We start from the raw sequence: 23,914 nt of genomic DNA, 5'->3' as shown, positions 1-23,914 counted from the left end.
CAGTCAGAAAGGCTGGAGAAATCAGGCATGTTTTGTTCCGGCACCGTTTGCCAGTTTGCAGCTTTCGTACAGTCCACAGGTTTGTTCAGGACCACTCGCACCTACTCAAACTTTATATGTCACTGGACCTGACCTAGTATTGACCATGCCTCTTACCCATGCAGGGCTGTTCCCATGATTCCTCCACCAAACTTAATCTCCTGAAGTAAACTGTCTTTCTCACTTCAAGGAGTCTTGCGTCTGGAATTGGCATTCCTGATGCTGTTTCACCCTCTCCCCAGCTCCAGGAGGGTCAGATGTAACCTGGTGTGGTCAGATGTTACCTCCCCATTAGCAACTGTGCTGGAGCTATCCCTGTAGTTGCATGAAGGATAATCCTATAACCAAATAAGAACCAGGACCTGGTGAAGCTGCAGTGTTTCTTTAAGCCAGCATTTGATTTTGGACTGCTCTTTCTGCCACATCATTGGATGATGGAAAGTATGGAGTTGTCCTTATGTGTCGAATACCATTCGACTTTAGGGAATACTCAGGGAATACCCTGCTGGAATGTGATAGGAGAAAGTGAGAACTGCAGGTGCTGGAGGTCAGAGTCAAATAAAGTGCTGCTGGAAAAGCACAGCCGGTCGGGCAGCATCCGAGAGTCGACGTTTCGAACATAAGCTCTTCATCAAGAGTGTGAGGGTCCCAAGAGGGTGTGAGAGATAAATGGGGAGAGGGTTGAGGCTGGGGGGAATGTAGCTGGATTGGATCTGGGAAGAGATGGGGGAGGGGAGATAAGGAAATTGGTGAAATGGACATTGATCCCATGTGGTTGGAGGCTCATTAGGTGGAAGACGAGGTGTTCTTGATAGCCCATTATCTGTTACCAACACTTCTAGGACTCTGTGTATTGCACAAAATGCCTGCAGTTTTTAAATAATCATCCACAGGAATGAATTCTGTGCCCGCCCACCTACTTTGAGTGGGCAGCCCCATGTTTGACAACATTGAGCCCATGAAGGGAGCTGCATAGCCGACAGGCAGCTGAGTACAAGTGTTGTCTAGCCAATCCCACGCATGTGGGGGAGCTGCTGGCCGTAATTTCTGTCCTTGTTGGAACTCTGGGCACTGCCCCATCAAAGCGACTATGTCTGCATTCATTCCTGGCCACCAGACATAACTCCTTGCCAACATCTTCATTTTGAAAACTCCTGGTGGAGTTCAGCCATAATGACCTTGACAGAGGTCAGCTATGATGACCCCAATGGGGTTCAGCCATGATGACCTTGATGGAGGTCAGCCATGATGACTTTGATGGAGGTCAGCCATGATGACTTTGATGGAGGTCAGCCATGATGACCCTGGTGGAGGTCAGCCATGATGACCCTGGTGGAGGTCAGCCATGATGACCCTGATGGAGTTCAGCCAGTATCTGCTGGTTACATAGAACATAGAACAGTACAGCACAGAACAGGCCCTTCACCCCACGATGTTGTGCCGACCACTGATCCTCATGTATGCACCCTCAAATTTCTGTGACCATATGTATGTCGAGGAGTCTCTTAAATGTCCCCAATGACCCTGCCTCCACAACTGCTGCTGGCAACGCATTCCATGCTCTCACAATTCTCTGTGTAAAGAACCCGCCTTTGACATCCCCTCTATACTTTCCTCCTACCAGCTTAAAACTATGACCCCTCATGTTAGTCATTTCTGCCCTGGGAAATAGTCTCTGGCTATCAACTCTATCTATGCCTCTCATTACCTCTTCTCCTCCTTTTCTCTAATGAAAAAAGTCCGAGCTCAGTCAACCTCTCCTTATAAGATGAGCCCTCCAGTCCAGGCAGCATCCTGGTAAACCTCCTCTGAACCCGCTCCAAAGCATCCACATCTTTCTTATAATAGGGCGACCAGAACTGGACTCAGTATTCCAAGTGCGGTCTAACCAAAGTTTTATAGAGCTGCAACAAGATCTCACGACTCTTAAACTCAATACCCCTGTTAATGAAAGCCAAAACACCATATTCTTTCTTAACAACCCTGTCCACTTGGGTGGCCATTTTATGGGATCTATGTACCTGCACCCCAAGATCCTTCTGTTCCTCCACACTGCCAAGAATCCTATCCTTAATCCTGTACTCAGCTTTCAAATTCGACCTTCCAAAATGCATCACCTCGCATTTATCCAGGTTGAACTCCATCTGCCATTTCTCAGCCCAACTCTGCATCCTGTCAATGTCCCGCTGCAGCCTACAACAGCCCTCTATACTGTCAACAACACCTCCGACCTTTGTGTCATCTGCAAACTTGCTGACCCATCCTTCAATCCCCTCATCCAAGTCATTAATAAAAATTACAAACAGTAGAGGCCAAGGACAGAGCCCTGTGGAACACCACTCACCACAGACTTCCAAGCAGAATATTTTCCTTCTACTACCACTCACTGTCTTCTGTTGGCCAGCCAATTCTGTATCCAGACAGCTAGGTTCCCTGTATCCCATTCCTCCTGACCTTCTGAATGAGCCTACCATGGGGAACCTTATCAAATGCCTTGCTGAAGTCCATATACACCACATCCACAGCTCGACCCTCATCAACGTTTCTAGTCACAGCCTCAAAGAACTCGATAAGGTTTGGGAGGCATGACCTGCCCCTCACAAAGCCATGTTGACTGCATTTAATCAAGCCATGCTCTCCCAGATGGTCATAAATCCTATCCCTCAGAATCCTTTCTAACACCTTGCAGACGACAGACGTGAGACTGACTGGTCTGTAATTGCCGGGGATTTCCCTATTTCCTTTCTTGAAGAGAGGAATTACATTTGCCTCTCTCCGGTCCTCAGGTACGAGTCCAGTGGAGAGCGAGGATGCAAAGATCTTCGCAAGTGGCGAAGCAATTGCATTTCTCGTTTCCCAAAGTAGCCGAAGACAAATCTGGTCCGGGCCTGGCGACTTGTCAATCTTAATGTTTGACAAAATTTTCAGCACATCAGCTTCCTCTATCTCTAACCATTCCAGCATGCACACCTGCTCTTCAAAGGTTTCATTCACTACAAAGTTCGTTTCTTTCGTAAAGACAGAAGCAAAAATCTCATTTAGGGCTTCCCCTACCTACTCAGACTCCACACACAAATTCCCTATGCTATCCCTGATCGGGCCTACTCTTTCTTTGACCATTCTCTTATTCCTCACATAAGTGTAAAATGCCTTTGTGTTCTCCCTAATCCGTTCTGCCAAGCCTTTTTCGTGCCCCCTCCTGGCTCTCCTCAGACCATTTTTAAGCTCCTTCCTCACCTGCCTGTAATCCTCTAGAGCTGAGCTTGACCCTAGCTTCCTCCACCTTATGTCAGCTACCTTCTTCCTTTTGACGAGAAGCTCCACCGCTCTCGTCATCCAAGGTTCCTTTATCTTACCACTTCTTGCCTGTCACAGAGGGACATATTTATTCATCACTTGAAACAACTGTTCCTTAAACAGTCTCCACATGTCTCTAGTGCCTTTACCATGGAACAATTGCTCCCAATCCATGCTTCCATGTTACCTTTGCTCAGAACAATCACTCTTGCTCCCCATAATAATATGCCATCCTCTGCTGTGATATGGTCTTTCTGGGTGCAAAAAGTTCTGGCTGTGACATTCTGTTGCTTTCCCCCATCACCATTAGCTGTTTCAGTTTTGCCAGGACCACATCTTCCTTCGTCCAAAGTCCGATGTTGTCAGCTGTGACCGGTAGTTTGTCCAGAAAATTTAAAGCCATTATGGACTTTTCCAATGGTGGTACCGCCAGTGATGTATCTGCCAGTGGGAGGCTGCTCAACGCATCCCCATTTGCTACATGGCTTTCTGGACGGGGTTTCTACTTGTCATTATATGTACTTAGTATCAGAGCCAACCGCTGAATTCGGCCTGAAACTGTGGGCGGCACTGCCTTGTCCTCTTTAAGTAGATCTTGCAGGGGTTTCTGGTCTGTTGTTATTATAGATTTACATCCATAAAGGTGTTGGTGGAACTTCCTGGCTCCAGATATGACCACCAAACCTTCCTTCTCTATCTGAAGATCTTTATGCTCTGGCATTAACCAAGGTCCTGAATGGATACGCTATTTGACATTCTGCTCCATTGGGCCATCTGTGAGATAAAGCTACCCCAATTACCGGGCAGAAGTGGGTACTGCAGATGCTGGAGATTGGAGAGAAGATTAGAGTGGTGCTAGAAAAGCACAGCAGGTCAGGCAGCATCCGAGGAGCAGGAACATCGACGTTTCGGGCAAAAGCCCTCCAGGAATTCCTGATGAAGAGCTTTTGCCCGAAACATCGATTTTCCTGCTCCTCGGATGCTGCCTACCCCAATACTGTACAGGGAGGCATCACGTGTCAATACTAGATCTCACTTGGGATCATAGTGTGCCAACACTGTAGAGGATGATAGCTGTTGCTTCACTTCCCTGAAGGCTGTGGCTTGGCCATCTGACCATTTTCAAGGCTGACCCTTTTCCAGGAGTTGATGCAAAGGTGCCAGGATGGAGCTGAGGTTACGTATGAACTTTCTGTCATGATTCACCAGTCCAAGGAAAGACCTAACCTCCTGAACAGACATGGGAGCCGGGGTACATTTGATCACCCTGACTTTAACTTCCAACAGGTGTAACCTGGTCTTGTTGACTCTCTAACCCAAATAGGTCACTTGGGGTGCCTGGAATATACGTTTTACCTTCTAAGGCATGCGCCCACCCAGGAGAAACATCTAAGGGCCATGTCCAAGTTCCCGAAGCGCTCCTTCTTTATCTCCCCTTTAATTAACACGTCATCTGGATGGAGGGCGACCTGAGGTAGACCTTGGAAAATGTTCTCCATCATCCAGTGAAAATCTGGACAGGCTAATGATACCCCAGATGACCCCATACCTGCTCTCAGCCAATGACCACCAAACCCATGTCTGCTCTCAGCCAATGACCACCAGACCCATGCCTGCTCTCAGCCAATGACCACAAACCCCATAGCTGCAGTGGCACGTGTGCATGGTTCATGTCCAGTTTCATGAAGGACAGCCCCCCCTACCACATTTGCATATAAACCCTCGATGCAAAGAATTGGGTATTTATCCAGTTGCGAGAAGCAGTTTAGCATTTGTTTAAAATCCTCTGAAAAAGGCAAATCGACCCGACGGGGTTCACAATTGGTACGACCGGTGCTGCGTGTTTCGCAAACTGGACTGGTTTGATAATTCCAGCCCCCTGATTTCTGCCTCTAGTTTTGCCTGTAAGGCAAGTAGCACTGGGCAGGCCTGTGGGATTGCTTCCTGGTCAACATGCAAAGAGGCCTTGGCTCCTGTGATAGTCCCCAGACCTTCCTGAAGAGCTTCTGGGTATTTAATCAGGACTTCATTTTCTAATTAAAAGTGTTCAGCCAATCGAGGCGAATCTTTTGCAGCCAGTATCGCCCCGTCAAACTTCAGCCCCAGCCTTTTACTGTAATTAGTGGTTAATGAACCAGGTGCTTTTCATAAGAGACCGGAAGAGACGAGGGTTTTCTAGAGCAGTATGTAAACAGTCCGACTCGGGAAGGGGCGATACTGGATCTGGTGTTGGGGAATGAGCCCAGCCAGGTAGTTGAAGTTTCAGTAAGGGATTACTTTGGGAATAGTGATCACAATTCCCTAAGTTTTAGAATACTCATAGACAAAGACGAGAGTGGTCCTAAAGGAAGAGTGCTAAACTGGGGGAAGGCCAACTGTAGCAAAATTCAGCAGGAGCTGGGGAATGTGGATTGGGAGCAGCTGTTTGAAGGTAAATCCACATTTGATATGTGGGAGGCGTTTATAGAGAGGTTGATTAGAGTTCAGGAGAGATATGTTCCTGTGAAAATGAGGGTTAGAAATGGCAAGATTAGGGAACCATGGATGACAGGTGAAATTGTGAGACTAGCTAAGAGGAAAAAGGATGTGTACATAAGATTTAGGTGACTGAACACAGATGAAGCTTTGGAAGAATATCGGGAAAGTAGGACCATCTGAAATGAGGTATTAAGAGGGCTTGAAAGGGGTCATGAGATATCCTTAGTAAGCAGGATTAAGGAAAACCCTAAAGCCTTTTATTCATATATAAAGGAACGAGAGGGTAACTAGGGAAAGGGTTGGCACACTCAAGGGCAAAGGAGGGAAGTTATGCACGGAGTCAGAGAAAGTGGGTAAGATTCTTAATGAAGACTTTGCATTGGTATTCACCGAGGAGAAGGACATGACAGATGTTGAGGTTAGGGATAGATGTTTGATTATACTAGGTCAAGTCGACATAAGGAGGGAGGAAAGGTTGGATATTCTGAAAGACATTAAGGTGGACAAGTCCTCAAGTCTGGATGGGATCTATTCCAGGTTACTGAGGGAAGTGAGAGAGGAAATAGCTGCAACTTTAACAGATACCTTTGCAGCATCCTTGAACATGGGTGAGGTCCCGGAGGACTGGAAAATTGCTAATGTTGTCCCCTTACAGGGATAATCCAGGTAATTACAGAGCTGTGAGCCTAACGTCAGAGGTAGGGAAGCTACTGGAGAAGATACTGAGGGCTAGGATCTATTCCCATTTGGAAGAAAATAGGTTTATCAGTGATAGGCAACATGGTTTTGTGCAGGGAAAGTCATGCCTTACAAACCTAATAGAATTCTTTGAAGAGGTGACAAAGTTGATTGATGAAGGAAGGGATGTAGAGGTCATGTACGTGGACTTTAGTAAGGTGTTTGATAAGGTTCCCATGTCAGGCTGATGAAGAAAGTGAAGTCACATGGGGTCCAGGGTGTACTAGCTAGATGAATAGAGAACAGGCTGGGCAACAGCAGACAGAGTAGTAGTGGAAGGCAGTTTCTCAAAATGGAGACCTATGACCAGTGGTGGTCCACAGGGATCAGTGCTGGGACCACTGTTATTTGTGATATACATAAATGATCTGGAGGAAGGTATAGGTTATTTGACTAGCAGGTTTGCAGATGACATTAAGATGAGCAGAGTAGATAGTGAAGGGGACTGTCAGAGAATACAGTAGAATATGGTAAAATGGAGAGTTGGGCAAAGAAATAGCAGATGGAGTTCAATCCGGACAAATGCGACATGATGCATTTTGGAAGATCCAATTCTAGAGTGAACCAGACAGTAACTGGAAAAGTCCTGGGAAAAGTTGATGTACAGAGAGATCTGGATACTCAGATCCATTGTTCCCTGAAGGTGGCAACGCAGGTCATTCGAGTGGTCAAGAAGGCATACAGCATGCTTTCCTTCATCGGGTGGGGTATTGAGTACAAGAGTTGGCAGGACATGTTACAGTTGTATAAGACTTTGGTTCGGCCACATTTGGAATACTGCGTACAGTTCTGTCACCACATTACCAAAAGGATGTGGATACTTTGGAGAGGGTACAGAGGAGATTCACCAGGATGTTGCCTGGTATGGAGGGCGCTAGCTATGAGGAGAGGTTGAGTAGATTAGGATTTTTTTATTGGAAAGGAGGAGGTTGAGGGGAGATCTGACTGAGATCTACAAATTGATGGGAGGTATAGATAGGGTAGATACAAATAAATGTTTTTTCCAGAGTGGGGGACTCAATTACTAGGGGTCACAAGTTCGAAGTGAGAGGGGAAATGTTATGGGGAGATATACATGGAAAGTTCTTCATGCAGAGAGTGGTGGGTGCCTGGAACGCGTTGCCAGCGGAGGTGGTAGAGGCGGGAATGATAGCCTCATTTAGGATGTGTCGAGACAGATACATGAATGGGCAGGGAGCAGAGGGATACAGATCCTTAGAAAATAGGCGACAGGTTTAGATAGAGGATCTGGATCAGCACAGGCTTGGAGGGCTGAAGGGCCTGTTCCTGTGCTGTAATGTTCTTTGTTCTTTGGAATCAAAGTTGTACCCTTAATCTGTAGAAGTTCCCCAGTATATGTTCTCAGTCTTGCAGAGGTCTTGCACAAACTTAAGGGTTGGAGTCCAGAGCAAAGACTGGTCCTGTGATCACTGAAATAGCCGCACTGGTATTGACCCCATTAGAACCAGATATATTTAACCAGATGTTTACTTTGTTTGATTTGGGTGTTGCTAAGCAATTTAACTGTCCCAAATCAGATGTAGGTGGACTTTCCAGGGTATGCAATCTCCTGGATACTATGAGTTCTCCTACTCAATTTTAGGCCTAGTGGGACTGTCTTGCTGCCTGGAGTCTGCATACCGGCAGCAACTACAATGGCTTACTGGCTCAGATCCTGAAGAAAATGTTAACCGTTTGGCCAAGGCTTAGCTTTATTTTGGGGTTTTGCTGTGGACTGACCTTGAGTCGCTCTGTTCAGGATATGTCCTGAGTGAGGCTGCCGTCGCTCAAGTGGCACTCCCCAAGCTCAGTTAGACTGGCAAGGATGTTCATTTCCATTGGAATACCAGCAACTCATTTTCCAGTGATAAGGCCAGTTATAGTTCCTGTTTGAAGCCCAGTTGGGCTTCAGCTGGTAGGGGCTTTTGCATGGCTACATCATTAATCCCACTCTCGTTGGCACTGAAATAACTCCATCAAGACTGGTATTCCGTCAGCATGTCACCCTTTGTTCACACTTGGAGAATCATTGACACTGACCCAGCTCCCTTGGACCCAGCTCTCAGAGTGAACAGGACGCCTGACCCTACTGTTCTTCTTTTTATTTTATTTTTTTCTTCTTTTTTCTTTTTTTTAATTTAACCCCCACACTACCAAGTAAGTGCGGTAGTGCTTATTTTTTCCCCAGCACCCATGGTGTGTGTGTGTGCAGGTGTGAGACACAATGAAAGACACAAAGTGCACGAGTTTTTATTCAATTTCCACCACCAGGAAGATAGGAAAACACCCGGGTGGCCAGTAACAAACACTGCCCTTCACATCAAAGGGCAGGGCTGTGTGATCAAAACAGTGAAGGGGGGGGGAAGGGACTAAATCAAAATAGAGTTGGAGGGAGAAATAATGCACTCCACTCCCTGCGGCGCCCACCTCTCCCTGAACAACTCCAGGGTGTTGGTGGACACCGCGTGCTCCTTCTCCAAGGACACCCGGACCCTCCTGTTCTTTTTATTAATGTTTCAGTTTTATTAAATAAAGTATTGATTCTTATCATGATCTAACATGAAAAGTTAGCAATCACATGTAGTGACAAAAGATCTACAAAAACCATCCGCAAAAAATTGGTATGAACTGCATGACAAAAAAAATCCTCACTACCTTGGCCATTGAAATTTCCACACAAAACATTAAATAGGCAATAACATTCCATCACTCTGGAGTCCCTCTCTTTTTGAAAGGCTGTGCCTTAAAAAAAAATCAGCTACTTACAATTAAAACTGTACAGGGTCTGACTACGCAGTGTAAAAATACAACACTAACTATACACAGTTTTGTACAGTTTCTTTACACCTAAGCCATTGATCCAAATTACAAATGAGCTCACATTTCTTGTCTTTGCAAAAAAAAATAGATCAAGCTTAGACAAAGATCTTTTTTACATCTGGATTTATTTAATCGTCATCCTCCTCACCATCTTCTTCTTCCTCATCATCTTCCTCCTCTTCATCTTCATCCTCATCTTCCTCCTCCTCTTCCTTCTTCTTCTTCTTTGCAGCCTGAGCTGGCTTGGCAGCAGGTTTCTTACCAGCGTCACCTTTGCATTTGGCACGATAGGCTGCACCCTCCTGTTCTTATCTGTCAGCCAGGGCTCCATGATTGGACCAGATTAACACCTGGCTAACCTCGTTACATCACACAGATGGTGGAGAGGGTTTGGGGAGTCAGGAGGTGAGTTACCCGCTGCAGTACTCCTAGCCTCTGACCTGCTCTTGTAGCCACTGTCTTTATGTGGCAAGTCCAGTTCAGTTTCTGGTCAATGATAATCCCAAGGATGTTAATTTTTAAAAATGAGTTCACAACAAGATGGAGTATAAATTGGGAATGATGAAATTATTCACTTTGCACATGAGACTAAAGTGAAGCTTTTTAAAAGCGTGTGAATCTTGTCCCAAATGTTCAAAGACTGGGGCATACTTGTGAAGCTTTGATCTTACACTTTCAGTTGAGGTAGTGCATTAACTTCGTGTCAGGGGAAACTTACTGAGAGTCATTGGCTGAGAGCGGGTGTGGCAATCATTGGCTGAGAGCAGGCATGGGGTTGGTGGTCATGGCTGAGAGCAGGCATGGGGTTGGTGATCATTGGCTGAGAGCAGGCATGGGGTTGGTGGTCATGGCTGAGAGCAGGCATGGGGTTGGTGATCATTGGCTGAGAGCAGGCATGGGGTTGGTGGTCATGGCTGAGAGCAGGCATGGGGTTGGTGATCATTGGCTGAGAGCAGGCATGGGGTTGGTGGCCATTGACTGAGAGCAAACATGGAGTTGAATATCATCGGCTGAGAGCACATACGGGATTGGTGGCCATTGGCTGAGAGCAGGCATGGGGTTGGTGGCCATTGGCTGAGAGCAGACTTGGGTTGGTGGCCATTGGCTGAGAGCAGGTTTGGAGTTGGTGGCCATTGGCTGAGAGCAGGCGTGGGGTTGGTGATCATTGGCTGAGAGCAGGCATGGGGTTGGTGATCATTGGCTGAGAGCAGGCATGGGTATCATTAGCTGAGTGTAAGCTTGGGGTTGCCACTAGGTTTAAGATGGTGGAATGGGTTTGTCAGATGGACTTAGAGAAGTCTGCTGATGGTGTGATTGGAGGATCCAGTGTGAGCCACCTCCACATTGAACTGACAATACAGATTGGGTGAGAAATCCTACAGTCGTTTTGTTTCTTAGAAACAAAAATTTGGATTTATATAGCACATTTCAGATCCCAAAGCACTTTACAGAAGTATTTTATCAAGTGTAGTTGCATTGTGATATTAGATATGTATCAGACAATCTCTGCATATAAGTTCCCATTAGCAGCAATGTCTTAGAAACCAGATCACCCTTTTGTTTTTTGTAGTGTTGATTGCATGATTAAAATGTTCAGGATGTAGGAGTTGGGGAGAATCTCTCCTTGGTGAAATAGAGCTGTGGGATCTTTGACTTGGCCTCGGAAGAGGTTTGAACATCGCACCAGAAAGATGACCCTCTCCCAGCGCCGCGTGGAGTGTGTGTGTTTCTGTTCCTGCCTGAACTCACTGCCTGAAGCTCATGGTATCGGTCAGATTGTGCCAGAGGCTAACACAGCCCCTGTTTTAGATCAGGGCTCTTTTAGACCGTTAGGCAGCCTTCAGCCAGGCTTCACACAGCAGCGATGGGAGTGTGCAGAAGTGTCTGAATTGGGAAGGGTGGGTCAAAGCCACCAAGCATCAGTCGCGAATGTTCTGGATATCCCACTTCAGTGAACTTTTGCCATTCGGCCAAACCTTTCAACATGGACTTGGAGATGAGTCCACTCTTTGCTGACTAGTTTCCAGGGCAAATGATTTGACTGATGCCACATAGTCACTTGATCTTCTTTTGACTATCCTCCAATGAGAAAACTGGGCTGACAGAGACACGCCATGGAACGAACAGTTGTTCACTTCCCAACCCTGAGCCATTGAGCAGAAACTGCCAGGCTCGATTTCCTCTAATGACCAATGTGAGGGTTTACCTCGTCTGCTAAGCGTAAGGGCTTTGCTGGTAGTGGGTTACTGCAGCACTGTGCTGGCGGAGTTGGTGTCGTGGGGTGACTATGATGGGTTGTTCCAATTAGGTCTCGGTGCAGTCTGCCTGATATTCTTTTTTCCCTCTCTCTCAGTTAATACGGACAGTGAGACAGCAGTCGTCAACGTGACATATGAAACGAAAGAACATGCAAAGATGTAAGTGACAAACGTAGCCTGGAGAATCATTGACAGGAGCCATCTGCTGTCAATAAGTTGCTCGACATTTTTGTACTCGTATTCCATTCAGCCCCACGTGAGTCCCTCTGTAACTCTCTTATACTCTGCACATTGCTCACACTTGCTAACATTCATTCATAAAGTACTGTACTCCAGTGTTATATGCTGGCAGCCTTGTCCCCTCTAGTACTGCACCCCAGTGTTAAACAGTGACAGACAACCCCCCAGCAGACTATCCCAGTCTTGTACAGTGTCAAACCTATTCCCACCAGTCCTGTACCCTGTGTTATACAGTGACAAATCTGTCCTCTGCATTGCTGTACCTTAGTGTTAGACTGTGGCAGAACTGTGTCCACCAGTACTGTACTCCAGTGTTATACAGTAACAGAACTGCTCACACCAGTACTGTGCCCCGGTGTTATACAGTAACAGACCTGCTCACACCAGTACTGTGCCCCGGTGTTATACAGTAACAGACCTGCTCACACCAGTACTGTGCCCCGGTGTTATACAGTAACAGACCTGCTCACACCAGTACTGTGCCCCGGTGTTATACAGTAACAGACCCGCTCACACCTGTACTGTGCCCCACTGTTATACAGTAACAGACCCGCTCACACCTGTACTGTGCCCCACTGTTATACAGTAACAGACCTGCTCACACCAGTACTGTGCCCCGGTGTTATACAGTAACAGACCCGCTCACACCTGTACTGTGCCCCACTGTTATGCAGTAACAGACCTGCTTACACTAGTACTGTACCCCAGTGTTAAACAGTAACAGACCTCACACCAGTACTGTACCCCAGAGTTATACAGTAACAGACCTGTCCCCATCAGTACTGTATCCCAGAGTTATACAGTAACAGACCTGTCCCCATCAGTACTGTAGCCTAGTCTTACACAGTAACAGACCTGCTTACACTAGTACTGTACCCCAGTGTTACACAGTAACAGACCTGTCCCCATCAGTACTGTGTTCCAGTATTATACAGTAACAGATCTGTCCCCCACCAGTACTGTGTTCCAGTGTTATACAGTAACAGACCTGTCCCCATCAGTACTGTACCCCAGAGTTATACAGTAACAGACCTGTCCCCACCAGTACTGTAGCCTAGTCTTACACAGTGTCAGATCTAGGCTTAGCTTTACTCACTGATGAACAAGAAATGGAGCTCACGTACATCAACGTTGTAATATCACATGCGTTCACATTGAACGTGCCTCCAGCAGCTGCTGTGTGTGGGGCCGGACTATGACTGTTTTGTGTTCCTCTTTATTTTGTCCTATCAAAGCTTTGCTCCTCAGTGAAATGTAAGTGAGCAGACAGAACCCTTTGGCTGTTGATCCCCATCCAGCAGGGTGGAAGGCAGGCTCCTCCACGCGGCTTGATGTATTTTTGTTTCCTTGTTTTTCTCTCCGTTTATTTCCACACTGTCCTTCCTGGCTGGTGAGACAGGTTGTGCAGCCAAGTAATGCCCACGAGAGCCGCCAACTGATGTGCGAGCTTTGATACCCTCTGAGGGGATGGGGGACAGACACTGTGAGGGGGCAGAGTGTGTACTCTCTGAGGGGTCAGTTTGTAGAGTCCCTGAGGGGGCATGGTGTAGACCCTCTTTGGAGAACGAGGGTTTAAAGTTTCATCTGGAGGAAAGCTCCTCTGACAGGGTCATCAGTAATGCAGCAGAGTGCTGCCTCAGCCCTTGCCAGTCTGACTCTGAGAGGAGAGTCCTGCTGACTGACCTTTCACCGGCAACAGGCCAAAATTGGGCAGAATGTCTCGAGCTGGCTTGTTGCCCTGAGCAACAGTGGTCTGAATCCACCCGATTCCCCCACCGATGGCAGAGACTATGCCGACTCCAGCCCGATGAGTACTTGGATGGGAGGCCCCTTGGCGAATGTCAAGAGTACGGCGCAGATACTGGCCCAGAGGACGTGAGCCTGTGTCCAGTCAGTTTTCTGAGTCACCTCCCCTCTGCAGGGGCATTGAGGCAGCCGAGGGGCACAGTGGTCTTCAGGTGAGTGTAAGCCTCCTCCATTCGTCCTCCCCTTGTCCATCTGGGCTGGAGAGTGCTGCACGCAGCAGTCCCATACAATCATGGACTCTGTCAGTTTGCAGGGATGCCTGTGCTCCGGGAGAAACAGTCTTCCACGTTTATCTTGAATATTTGCAGCCTCTCCTCACTTCCCAGACCCCCACTCCGTGTTGTTCCTTCTGAAGGGAATGGTACTTGGGGGTCGCACTTGAGGCCTATATTCCTGATGTAGGGAACTCTGTGAGGGAAAGGGAGCACAGGTCAGAGTGTCTCTGTGGGCCAAAGGGAGGGCCGACAGGTCCTGGAGGTGGCTTAAAGTGGGAGCTGGTACCTGACCATCTGCCCCTCACGGTCTGCGGGGATAGGAGGGGCTGGTTGGGTGGAATGGCCTGTTTCCTGCGGGTGTGAAGAAGCATTCGGCAGCAAGAGGGTGGGTTGGCGGTGGGTGTCTGAGGATGCCCCGGTTGCGCAGGTGGATGGAGTGACATGACCCCATGTGAAACCCCGTGTCGTCTCGCAGAGCACTCGAGAAGCTGAACGGACACCAGTTTGAAACGTACGCTCTGAGGGTCTCCTACATCCCCGACGAGGAGGCCATGCAGCCCCCAGCCCCGAGGTCAAGGCGAGGAGCAGGGGTCCGTGCCAGCCGAGAGCACGGCCACTCGCCAGGACCCCCGCCTGCATCCAAGCAGCTGGACGTGCCCCTCCGCATCCTCGTGCCCACCCAGTTCGTGGGCGCCATCATCGGCAAAGAGGGACTGACCATCAAGAATGTCACCCAGCAGACCCAATCCAAGTAAGCAGCAGCAACCCTGCGGGCATCGAGATGGGGGGCATTTGGGTAGGGTGGGGGTGAAGGCAATAAGGGAGGGGTCAATGTCAGGGGTTGGGGAAGAGATCAGCCATCGTCTGGGCAGGGTCAGGGGTCAGTCAGTGTCATGGGGTGGGGTTGGGTTGGGAGAAACTGAGGGTTCTGGCTGTATTGCGGGGTTGGGGGTGGGGGTGTGGAGTTGGCATTGTCCAGGGGTGTGGGATTGATGGGGAGTTACCTATTGAGTCAATTTTTTGCAAGGAATTAAGGGATACGGGGAAAGTGCGGGTAAGTGACGTTGAAATGTCCACCACCCATGACTGTATGGCAGAGTGGATTCGATGGGCCGAATGACCTTACTTCCACTCCTATGTCTTATGGTCTTAATTCAGTTCCCCCATTTGGAGATTGGCCTCAATCTATCCTGCAACCAATCAGCCTATTCTATCCACTGCTAGGCCTCTCTTAGGAGCACCTCATCCCTCTCGCCACCTCTTCCCAATGACCCTGCAATGTTGTTCAGTTCAAATGAGAGTCTGTCACTGTGTTTAACCCCCAGTTGACTCTAATTCCAGCAGACTGACTGGGCAGAGTCTTCCTGGATCCTAACTACTCACCACTGCTTCTTTTCCCGAACATCCCCAGCCTGTGCCCTCCCGTCCTTCCCAGTCTTCAATCCTTCCTGATTTTCAATGTCTCCATCTCCTCTCCCCTCAGCCCCCTTCCCACCAAGGAGATAAGCACTGGGGGCCGGGGGGGGTTGATTGGTCTTCCCCACAAACCCCCAAACCCCCTCATCCCAAATCACCCCCGCCCCTGCCGACACACTCCCATACCCCTTACCCCACAGAGCCCCCACCATCCAACCCCCACAGAGACCTGCATGGTGTGCGTTGGACCTTTCCCAGTTTGTGTACAGACCTTGTGAGATGTACTGGGGTCCATGCAGTTTCAGCTGTGGTTCAGAGATCAGGAGCTTCCCAGATCTGACCCACGTTCCTGTCACTCTCCCTGTCCCTGCAGAATCGATATCCATCGGAGGGAGAACGCAGGAGCCGCAGAGAAAGCCATCACCATTCACTCCACAGCAGAGGGCTGTACAGCTGCCTGTCAAATGATCCTCAAAATTATGCACAAGGAGGCACAGGAAACCAAATTGTAAGTAGCCAGTGAGTGGGACCGGTATTTCAGTGTTTGCTGGGACTGGGGCAGCTGTTTCATTCTCAATTCATGGCTTTCCTCAGTCTATACACTCTGTCCCTCAATCTCTCATTCTCCTCACTCTCTCCCTTCCATGTCCCACTCTCCCCATTCTCCCTCGATCCTCCCACTCTCCCTCAATCCTCATTCTCCTCACTCACTCCCTGCATCTCCCACACACCTCACTCTCCTCATCAGTCCCCCACTCTCCTCACTCTCCCCCTCAATCCCCTCCCCCACTCCCCTCACTCTCTCCCTCAATCCCCTCCCCCACTCTCCTCACTCTCCCCCTCAATCCCCTCCCCCACTCCCCTCACTCTCCCCCTCAATCCCCTCCCCCACTCCCCTCACTCTCTCCCTCAATCCCCTCCCCACTCTCCTCACTCTCCCCCTCAATCCCCTCCCCCACTCCCCTCACTCTCTCCCTCAATCCCCTCCCCCACTCCCCTCACTCTCCCCCTCGATCTCCCGTCGACCTCGCACTTGCTTCTCTGTCTCTAACTGGACTTGCTGTGACTGGTTCATGGGGGTCGGTCCCCCTCTGCTGTCTGGGGGAGAGATGCAGACTTGTTGTTGATTATACAGTCACTTCTTTTGGAAGTTCTGACCTCCCGCTGTAAACGCAACTGGTGAACAACCCAGCTCGTTCTCCCAGCCTTCCTTCCTTCCAACATTCCTGTCCCTCTCCCTGCCCTCTCCAGTGTCCAGTCATATCCTCCCAGATTAGATTTTTATGCAGAGTAAATCTCCCTCTCCCAACCGTCAGTTAAAAATAAATCACACAACACCAGGTTATAGTCCAGCAGGTTTATTTGGAAGCACACTAGCTTTCGGAACGCTGCTCCTTCAGATGGTTGATGAAGGAGCGTCGCTCCAAAAGCTAGTGCTTCCAAATAAACCTGCTGGACTATAACCTGGTGTTGTGCGATTTTTAACTTTGTACACCCCAGTCCAACACCGGCATCTCCAAATCTTAAAAATAAATGAGCAAGTTATAGGTGCTGTTGTCATGACAATGATTCCGGAATCACACCCTTGAATTGGAAAGTGTCGTTCCCAGTGTTTGAGAGGGTCTCCTGCTTCTGTGGTCTACTACTGAAGTCAGTTATTGGGTCAGGCTGACTGCACTCTTGGATAAATAGTGGGTGTGAAGGGCAAACGCTGCAGATTCACCAGGGTAACACCAGCTATAACAGGTTATATTGACAGCACTGGGCAGGGTGATCTGTTTGAGATGTTTAATGCCATATCCCAGGCACTTGTAGCGTTTTTCCTATTGCTTCTCCTTTGCTTCCTTCTGCCCGTCATATTTGGTCAGTGTCTTCTGGCTCTTAACCCTTCCGCTCATGGGAACAATTTCTCCCTGTCTACTGTGTCTCTCCAGACATTTCCATACCTCCTCGCAGCCTTCTCTTTTCCAAGGAAAACAGTCCCAAGCCTCTCCAATCAATCCATCGAACTGAAGTGTCTCATCCCTGGAACCATTTTTTCTGTCCTTTCTCAAATGCATTCACATCCTTCCTAACCTGGTACTCAAAGCATGAAGTCACAGCCCAGAGCTAAGACTGAACCAGTGTTTTATAAAATTCACTATAACATTCTTGCTTTTGTATTCTTGTCTCTATTTATAAAGCCTTTGATCCCATGTGCCTTATTAAGCAATTTCTCAACCTTCCAGTATAAAAGCAAATTACTGCAGATGCTGGAATCTTAAATCAAAAGAGAAAATGCTGGAAAATCTCAGCAGGTCTGTAAGGAGAGAAAAGAGCTGACTTTTCAAGTCCAACTGACCCTTTGTCAAAGCTTTGACATAGGATCAGTTAGACTCGAAACGTCAGCTCTTTTCTCTCCTTACAATTGCTGCCAGACCTGCTGAGATTTTCCAGTATTTTCTCTCAACCTTCCAGCTTCAGTGATATGTGCGCGTACACCACCAAAGTCAGTCTGCTCCTAGACCTCCTTTTAGAGTTGTATTCTATATTTTACATACCCTTCCTTATATTTCCGGCCAAAATTCATGACTTCACATTCCCTGCAACAAAATTCCTCTGACAACTATCCATCTATTCTACTTGGCCTGCCTCTGTCTGTGAAAAGCAATAATTATTCTTTCTGACAGTTTACAACAACTTGCAAGGTTTAGAAATTGTGTCCTGAATTCTCATCAATCATTGGTCATTGTTATGGTAGACCAAACCTCCTCAAAATATATGAAGTGGATAACCTGGACCCTAACTTCTTATTTTAAAGGCGGGTGCCAGGTGTCGTGTTCCAGATGCAACTAAATTTGTTAAGCTACCAGTCTTAAAGCCAGGCACACTATATGAGGCAGCACAGTGACTCAGTGGGTATCACTGCTGCTTCACAGCGCCATGGAACGGGGTTCGATTCCACCCTTGAGCAACTGTTTGTGTGGAGTGTGTACAGTCTCCCTAGGTTTCCTCCGGGTGCTCCGGTTTCTTCCCACAGTCTAAAGATGTGCAGGTTAGATGGATTGGCCAAGCTAAATTGCCCGTAGTGTCCAGGGATGTGTAGGCTACGTGGATTAGCTGTGGAAAATGCAGAGTTTCAGGGATAGGATAGGGGGTGAGTCTGGATGGGATGCTTTTCGGTGGGTCAGTGTGGATTCAAGGTGCGAATGGCCTGTTTCCATACTGTAAGGGAGTTCTATGATTCATACACTATAATTAAAATAAACAAAAGGACGAATTGGAATAACTTAACTCTATTGGAAAACCTAACAGAATAGTAGCTTATTTAACAACTAAACAGTAACTGGTCCAATATAGTAACATCCAAGAGACACATCCTTGGCAAAAGCAAATTCAGTAAAATTGATGAAGTGACCATGAAGGTTGACGAGGGCAGGGCAGTAGATGTAGTCTATATGGATTTCAGTAAGGCCTTTATGAAGGTTCCACATGTTAGGCTGCTCTGGAAGGTTAATTCCCATAGAATCCAGGGTGAGCTGGCAAATTGGGTACAAAATTGGCTTGATGCTAGGAAGCAGAGTGTAATAGTGGAAGGATGCTTGTGGGACTGGAGACCTGTGACTAGTGGACTAGGGGTCGGTGCTGGGCCCATTACTGTTTGTTATCTATATCAATGATTTGGATGAGAATGTACAAGGCATGATTAGTAAGTTTGCTGATGACCCTAGTTTGTGGACAGTGAGGAAAACAAGACAAAATGCACTTCTTAAAATCATAGTCTCATCACAGTCATTAATACTGAACAAGGAAAGCAATAGTTCCTGCTCCCAGCCCTTGGGGAGGCTCACTGAATACCTTGGTCATAAATGAATGACCATTCACTGTCCTGTCCATTGGTCAGAATAATACCCAGGTTGCCATCACTGTCCCTTTTATTCCATGGACTGCCCCTTTGTTGGCAAATCTGCTCTCTGGCACTGTGCCTTTGGGAAATCGACCCCAATCACATCCAACGCATTACCTTCATCCGCCCTCCCTGTCCTCTCATTGGAACAGATAACCAGTGCTGGCTTTCTTTCACTGGGTCAACTGACTGTGGGGGCGGGGAGTGGATTATCATTGCTAAAAGCTTTGTCATCGTGAGGTATTTATTTGGATTTATGGTTACGGTGCTTTATTTTGAATAGCGAGTCGAACCACCAATCAGCCATGATCTAATTGACTGGGTGGAGCAGGCTAGAGGGGTAGAATGACCTCCTGTTCTTATGTTCTGTCAAGCACTCCCTGGACAGATGGATTAGATACAGAGGCACTGTCCCAGTAAAGTGTCTCAGGCCACATTTCAGTCACAGCAGTGACTGAATGGGGTTGGGTTTCTCACTGAGGAAGGTGGGAGGAAGGCTGTGGACTTGAGCGTGTGCGAGTGTGTGCGTGCAATGATTGTCCATGCGTTTTAGCACTGAGGAGATCCCGTTGAAAATCCTCGCTCACAACAGTTTTGTGGGACGGCTGATCGGCAAAGAGGGGCGTAACCTGAAGAAAATGGAACAGGAAACCGAGACCAAAATAACCATCTCTCCGTAAGTTTGCTCGGTTGTAGAGCCGGATACAGAACCTGCGCATCGGGGCTGGGGGGGATCTTGGCTTCTGTGGCCTGCGTTTTCTTTATTTTTTTTCTCACGGACTTTAATCTGGCGCCGGTCTTCCATTTGAGCCCCTCTCTGACACTGACTCGTCAAACACAAGCAGTGTTTCTACAGCATGGGTTGGACAAAGTAAAGGTCCCTCCCTAGTTCTGAGCTGTTGCGTCAGACGCTTTCTCGGCACAGTTTAGGATGCAGAGTCACGGAGGCGTTCATTGACACGCAATGAGGAGATGTCACTGGAAGGGGGTGTTCCTGGAAATGTGGGGTTTTTGTTGGAGGTGAGGGGGGGGTTTCAGGGAGGAGAAAAGGTGGGGGAGATTTAATAAAAAGGAAAGGGAATGTATGATAAATGCCACTCCTTCTATATCCACGCTGGGAAACAGGATGCCATCAGAACTGAACCAGGGATGTTGGGTGGGAACCTCCTACCCCTATCAGCTGTGACCCCCCCACCCCCCACAGTGCGCCTTGAAGGGAACTGCGTTGGGACTGTCACAGGGAGAGCTGTGTGGTGTCGGGTGTGTCTGCGTTCTAAAAGCATCTTTGTTGTGGCTGGCCAGGTTACAGGACTTGACGCTGTATAATCCAGAGAGGACCATCACTGTAAGGGGCAGCGTTGAGGCCTGCTCAAAAGCTGAAGTAGAAATTATGAAGAAACTCAGAGAGGCTTATGAAAATGACCTTGCTGCTATGAATGTAAGTTCCACCCGAAAGGCTTTGCCTGCTCGTAACCCAGGGGTTCACCAAGCTGACCTTTTCACATGGCATCCAGCTCACGCAGGGCACAGGGGCAGAGAGGAGCGGTATAGGGAGCAGGCAGGAAAGTGGGATGGTGGGCACGGTGGGGTCAGACGTGATGTTATTGAATGGCAGAGCAGGAGAGAGGGGCCAAATGGCTGAGTGCTGATTTATATGTGGGTAACCGTACAGAGTCCCTGGGTCAAAATGGAGTCCTAGAGATCTACAGCACGGAAAAAGGCCCTTTGGCCTGTCATCTCTATGCTGGTCAAAAACTACCGAACTATTCTAATCCAATATTCCAGCACTTGGCCCCAAAGCCTTATATGCCGTGATATCACAAGTGCACATCTAAATATTACTTTATGTTATGAGCATCTCTACCTCGATCACCTTTACAAGCAGAAACTTCCAGATTCTCACCACTCTCTGGGTGAAAAAGTTTGTCCTCACCTCATCTCTAAACCTTCTGCCTCGTGGTTATCTTCAGTCTGTGCTCCTGGTCATTGATTCCTCCATCAAGGGGAAAAGTTTAATTTCTGTCTATCGTGTCTGTACTTCTCATAATCTTAAACGTCACAGTCACGTCCCCTTTCAATCTCCTCTGCTCCGAGGGAAGCAACCCCAGTCCGTCCAATCAATCTGCACAACATCAAGGCTGCATTCGACCAAGTGTGGCATCAAGGGGGAGCCCTAGCAACACTGTAATCAATGGGTATCAGCTACAAAACTCTCTGCTGATTGGAGTCAGACCTGACACACAGGAAGATAGTTGTGATTGTTGTTGGAGGTCAGTCATCTCTGCTCCAGGATACCATAGAATCCCTACAGTATGGAAACAGGCTATTCAGCCCAACGAGTCCACACTGACCCTTCCCCTACCTTTTTACTCGACAATTCCCCTGACTAACCATTTAGCCTACACATCCCTGAACCTGTGAGCAATTCAGCATAGTCAATCCATCTAACCTGCACATCTTTGGACTGTGGGAGGAAACCCACGCAGACATGGGGAGAATGTGCAAACTCCACACGGACAGTCGCCTGAGGCTGGAATTGAACCCGGGTCCCTGGCGCTGGGAGGCAGCAGTGCTCGCTACTGTGCCGCCCAATATCTCTGCTGGAGTTGCTCAGGGTAGTGTCTGAGGCCCAACCATCTCCAGCTGCTTCATCAATGACTTTCTGTCCATCATAAGGTCAGAATTGGGATGTTTGTTGATGATTGCACTTGGCCCCAAAGCCTTATATACCATGATATCACAAGTACACACCTAAATATTGCACAATGTTCAGCACCATTCACGACTCCATGTTCAAATGCAGCAAGACCTGGACAATATCCAGACTGGGACTGACAAGTGGCAAGTAACATCCACGCCACACAAATGCCAGGCTATGACTCTTCAGATAGAGACAATTTAAACATCATCCCTTGACATTCAATAGAGTGACCATCACTGACTCCCCACTGAACATATCTTGGGAGTTACCATTGATCAGAAATTCAACTGGATTCACCGCATAACCTTAGTAGCTGCCAAAGCAAGTCAGAGACTAGGAATACTGTGGCAATTAACTTGCGTCCTGTCTCCCCAAAGCCTGTCCACCATCTACAAGGCACAAGTCAGGAGTGTGATGGAATACTCCCCACTGGCCTGGCTGGGAACAGCTCCAACAACACTCAAGAAGCTTGACACCATCCAGGACAGAACAGCCTGTTTGATTGGCAGCACATCCACAAACATCCACATCTCCCCCTCCAGCATCTCCTGCCTCCTCAGTCACTCTGTTCACCCTCCCCTCACCTCCAGGCCTCCTCTCCACTCTCTTCCCAACTGCTTCCCTGTTCTCCCTTTCCCTCGCCTCCCCTCACACTCCCCTAATCTCCCCTCCTTCCCTGCTCTCCTTCTCCCATTCCTTGGTCTCTCCTCTTCCTTCGCCTCACAATCTTCTCCCAACCCCTTCTTTCACCTCCCCTTCCCATCCTATCTAGCCCCTCTTCTCCCCCCTCCTCGCCCCCAACAACCCCCCCACACCTTCCATCTCTGTGCTTAACTTCCCTCCCCACCTCACTTCCCCCACCCTCTCCTCTCCTCAACTCCACGTCTCTTTCACCTCCTCCCCGTCCTCTTCTCCTATCCTCCTCCTCCCTTCCTCCTCTTCTCCCTTCTTGTTCCCCTTTCCTTCCCTCCTGTCCTCTCCTCTGACCTCCTCCCCTCCCTCGTTCCCCATCCTTTCGCTCTTCTCCCCTCTCCCTAGATCCTTACTCCCATCTCCTGTGTTCACTTTGACTCCCCTTCCCTACCGTCCCCACTTTCCTTCACCTCTGCCCTCTCCACCCCTCCTCTCTCCCACTTTCCCCCTCCTCTTTCCCTCTCCCTCTTCCCCCCCCCTCCTCTCCACCTCATCTCCCATCTCCTCCTCCCATCTTCTTCAGCCTCTCCTCTCCTCTCCTCTCCTCCTCCTCTTCCCTGCCTCCCTTCATCCCCTCCTTGACTTCCTCTCCTCCCCTCTGGTTCCCTTCTCCTCCCCACCTCACCTCCCCTCTTCCGTCCTCCGCTCTCTGATCCATTTGTTCACCATCCTTCCCTCTCCTACCCTCTCCCCAGACCCTTGCTCCCAACACTGCCACCTCCTGCGCTCACCTCAACTCCCCCTCCCTGCCGTTCCCACCTTCATTCACCTCTGCCCTCTCCCAAGCTCCCCTTCCCTCCTCCCCTCCTCTTCTGCCGTTCCTCCCCCTCCTCCTTCTCCCCTGCTCTCGCCCTCCCCCTCTCCTTTCCTCATCCTCTCACCCCCTTTCCGTTCTCTCCAACCCCCCCCACGCGCACGCGCGCACACACACACACACACACACACACACACACACACACACACACACACACACACACACACACACACACACACACACACACACACACACACACACACACACACATATGACTTGGTGAAGGGAGTTATTCCATCCTGTCCTCCACTTCACATCACCTCTGCAATGGAATGCAGTAGAGGAAAAACATCTCCCAAAGTATGCATCAGACTGTCTCTCAGGGATATTCTGTTGAGGTCATTGCTGCTTTTCCTCAAAGGAATGGTGTTTGAAATATGTGGTGCTTCATCTGACGTGCAAGGATGAGCTGAGAATGAGCCTCTTACCAAATGGGCCTTAGTTAGAGTGCGACTCCACTCGGAAGAGGCATCGTTATCAGCCTGTTGCCATGGCAACGAATGTGTATCTTTC

The 23,914-nt window shown here is 48.6% G+C and overlaps 1 protein-coding gene across 1 annotated transcript in view; it reads left to right on the top strand.

Annotated features, from left to right (window-relative positions):
• LOC122551888 (insulin-like growth factor 2 mRNA-binding protein 2) overlaps positions 1-23,914 on the top strand; it is a 231,625-nt gene that overhangs the window by 108,067 nt on the left and 99,644 nt on the right. The window contains 5 exon segments of the mRNA XM_087988941.1: positions 11,726-11,789; positions 14,367-14,642; positions 15,681-15,815; positions 19,747-19,869; positions 20,496-20,631. Of these exon segments, the coding sequence (XP_087845067.1) occupies positions 11,726-11,789; positions 14,367-14,642; positions 15,681-15,815; positions 19,747-19,869; positions 20,496-20,631 (734 nt within the window).

This window comes from Chiloscyllium plagiosum, unplaced genomic scaffold (assembly GCF_037043375.1).
Source record: "Chiloscyllium plagiosum isolate Xiang-an unplaced genomic scaffold, Cpla_swu_hap1 HiC_scaffold_7, whole genome shotgun sequence".
Classification (NCBI taxonomy): Eukaryota; Metazoa; Chordata; class Chondrichthyes; order Orectolobiformes; family Hemiscylliidae; genus Chiloscyllium; species Chiloscyllium plagiosum.
This window is presented reverse-complemented; position numbering and strand designations above follow the sequence as displayed.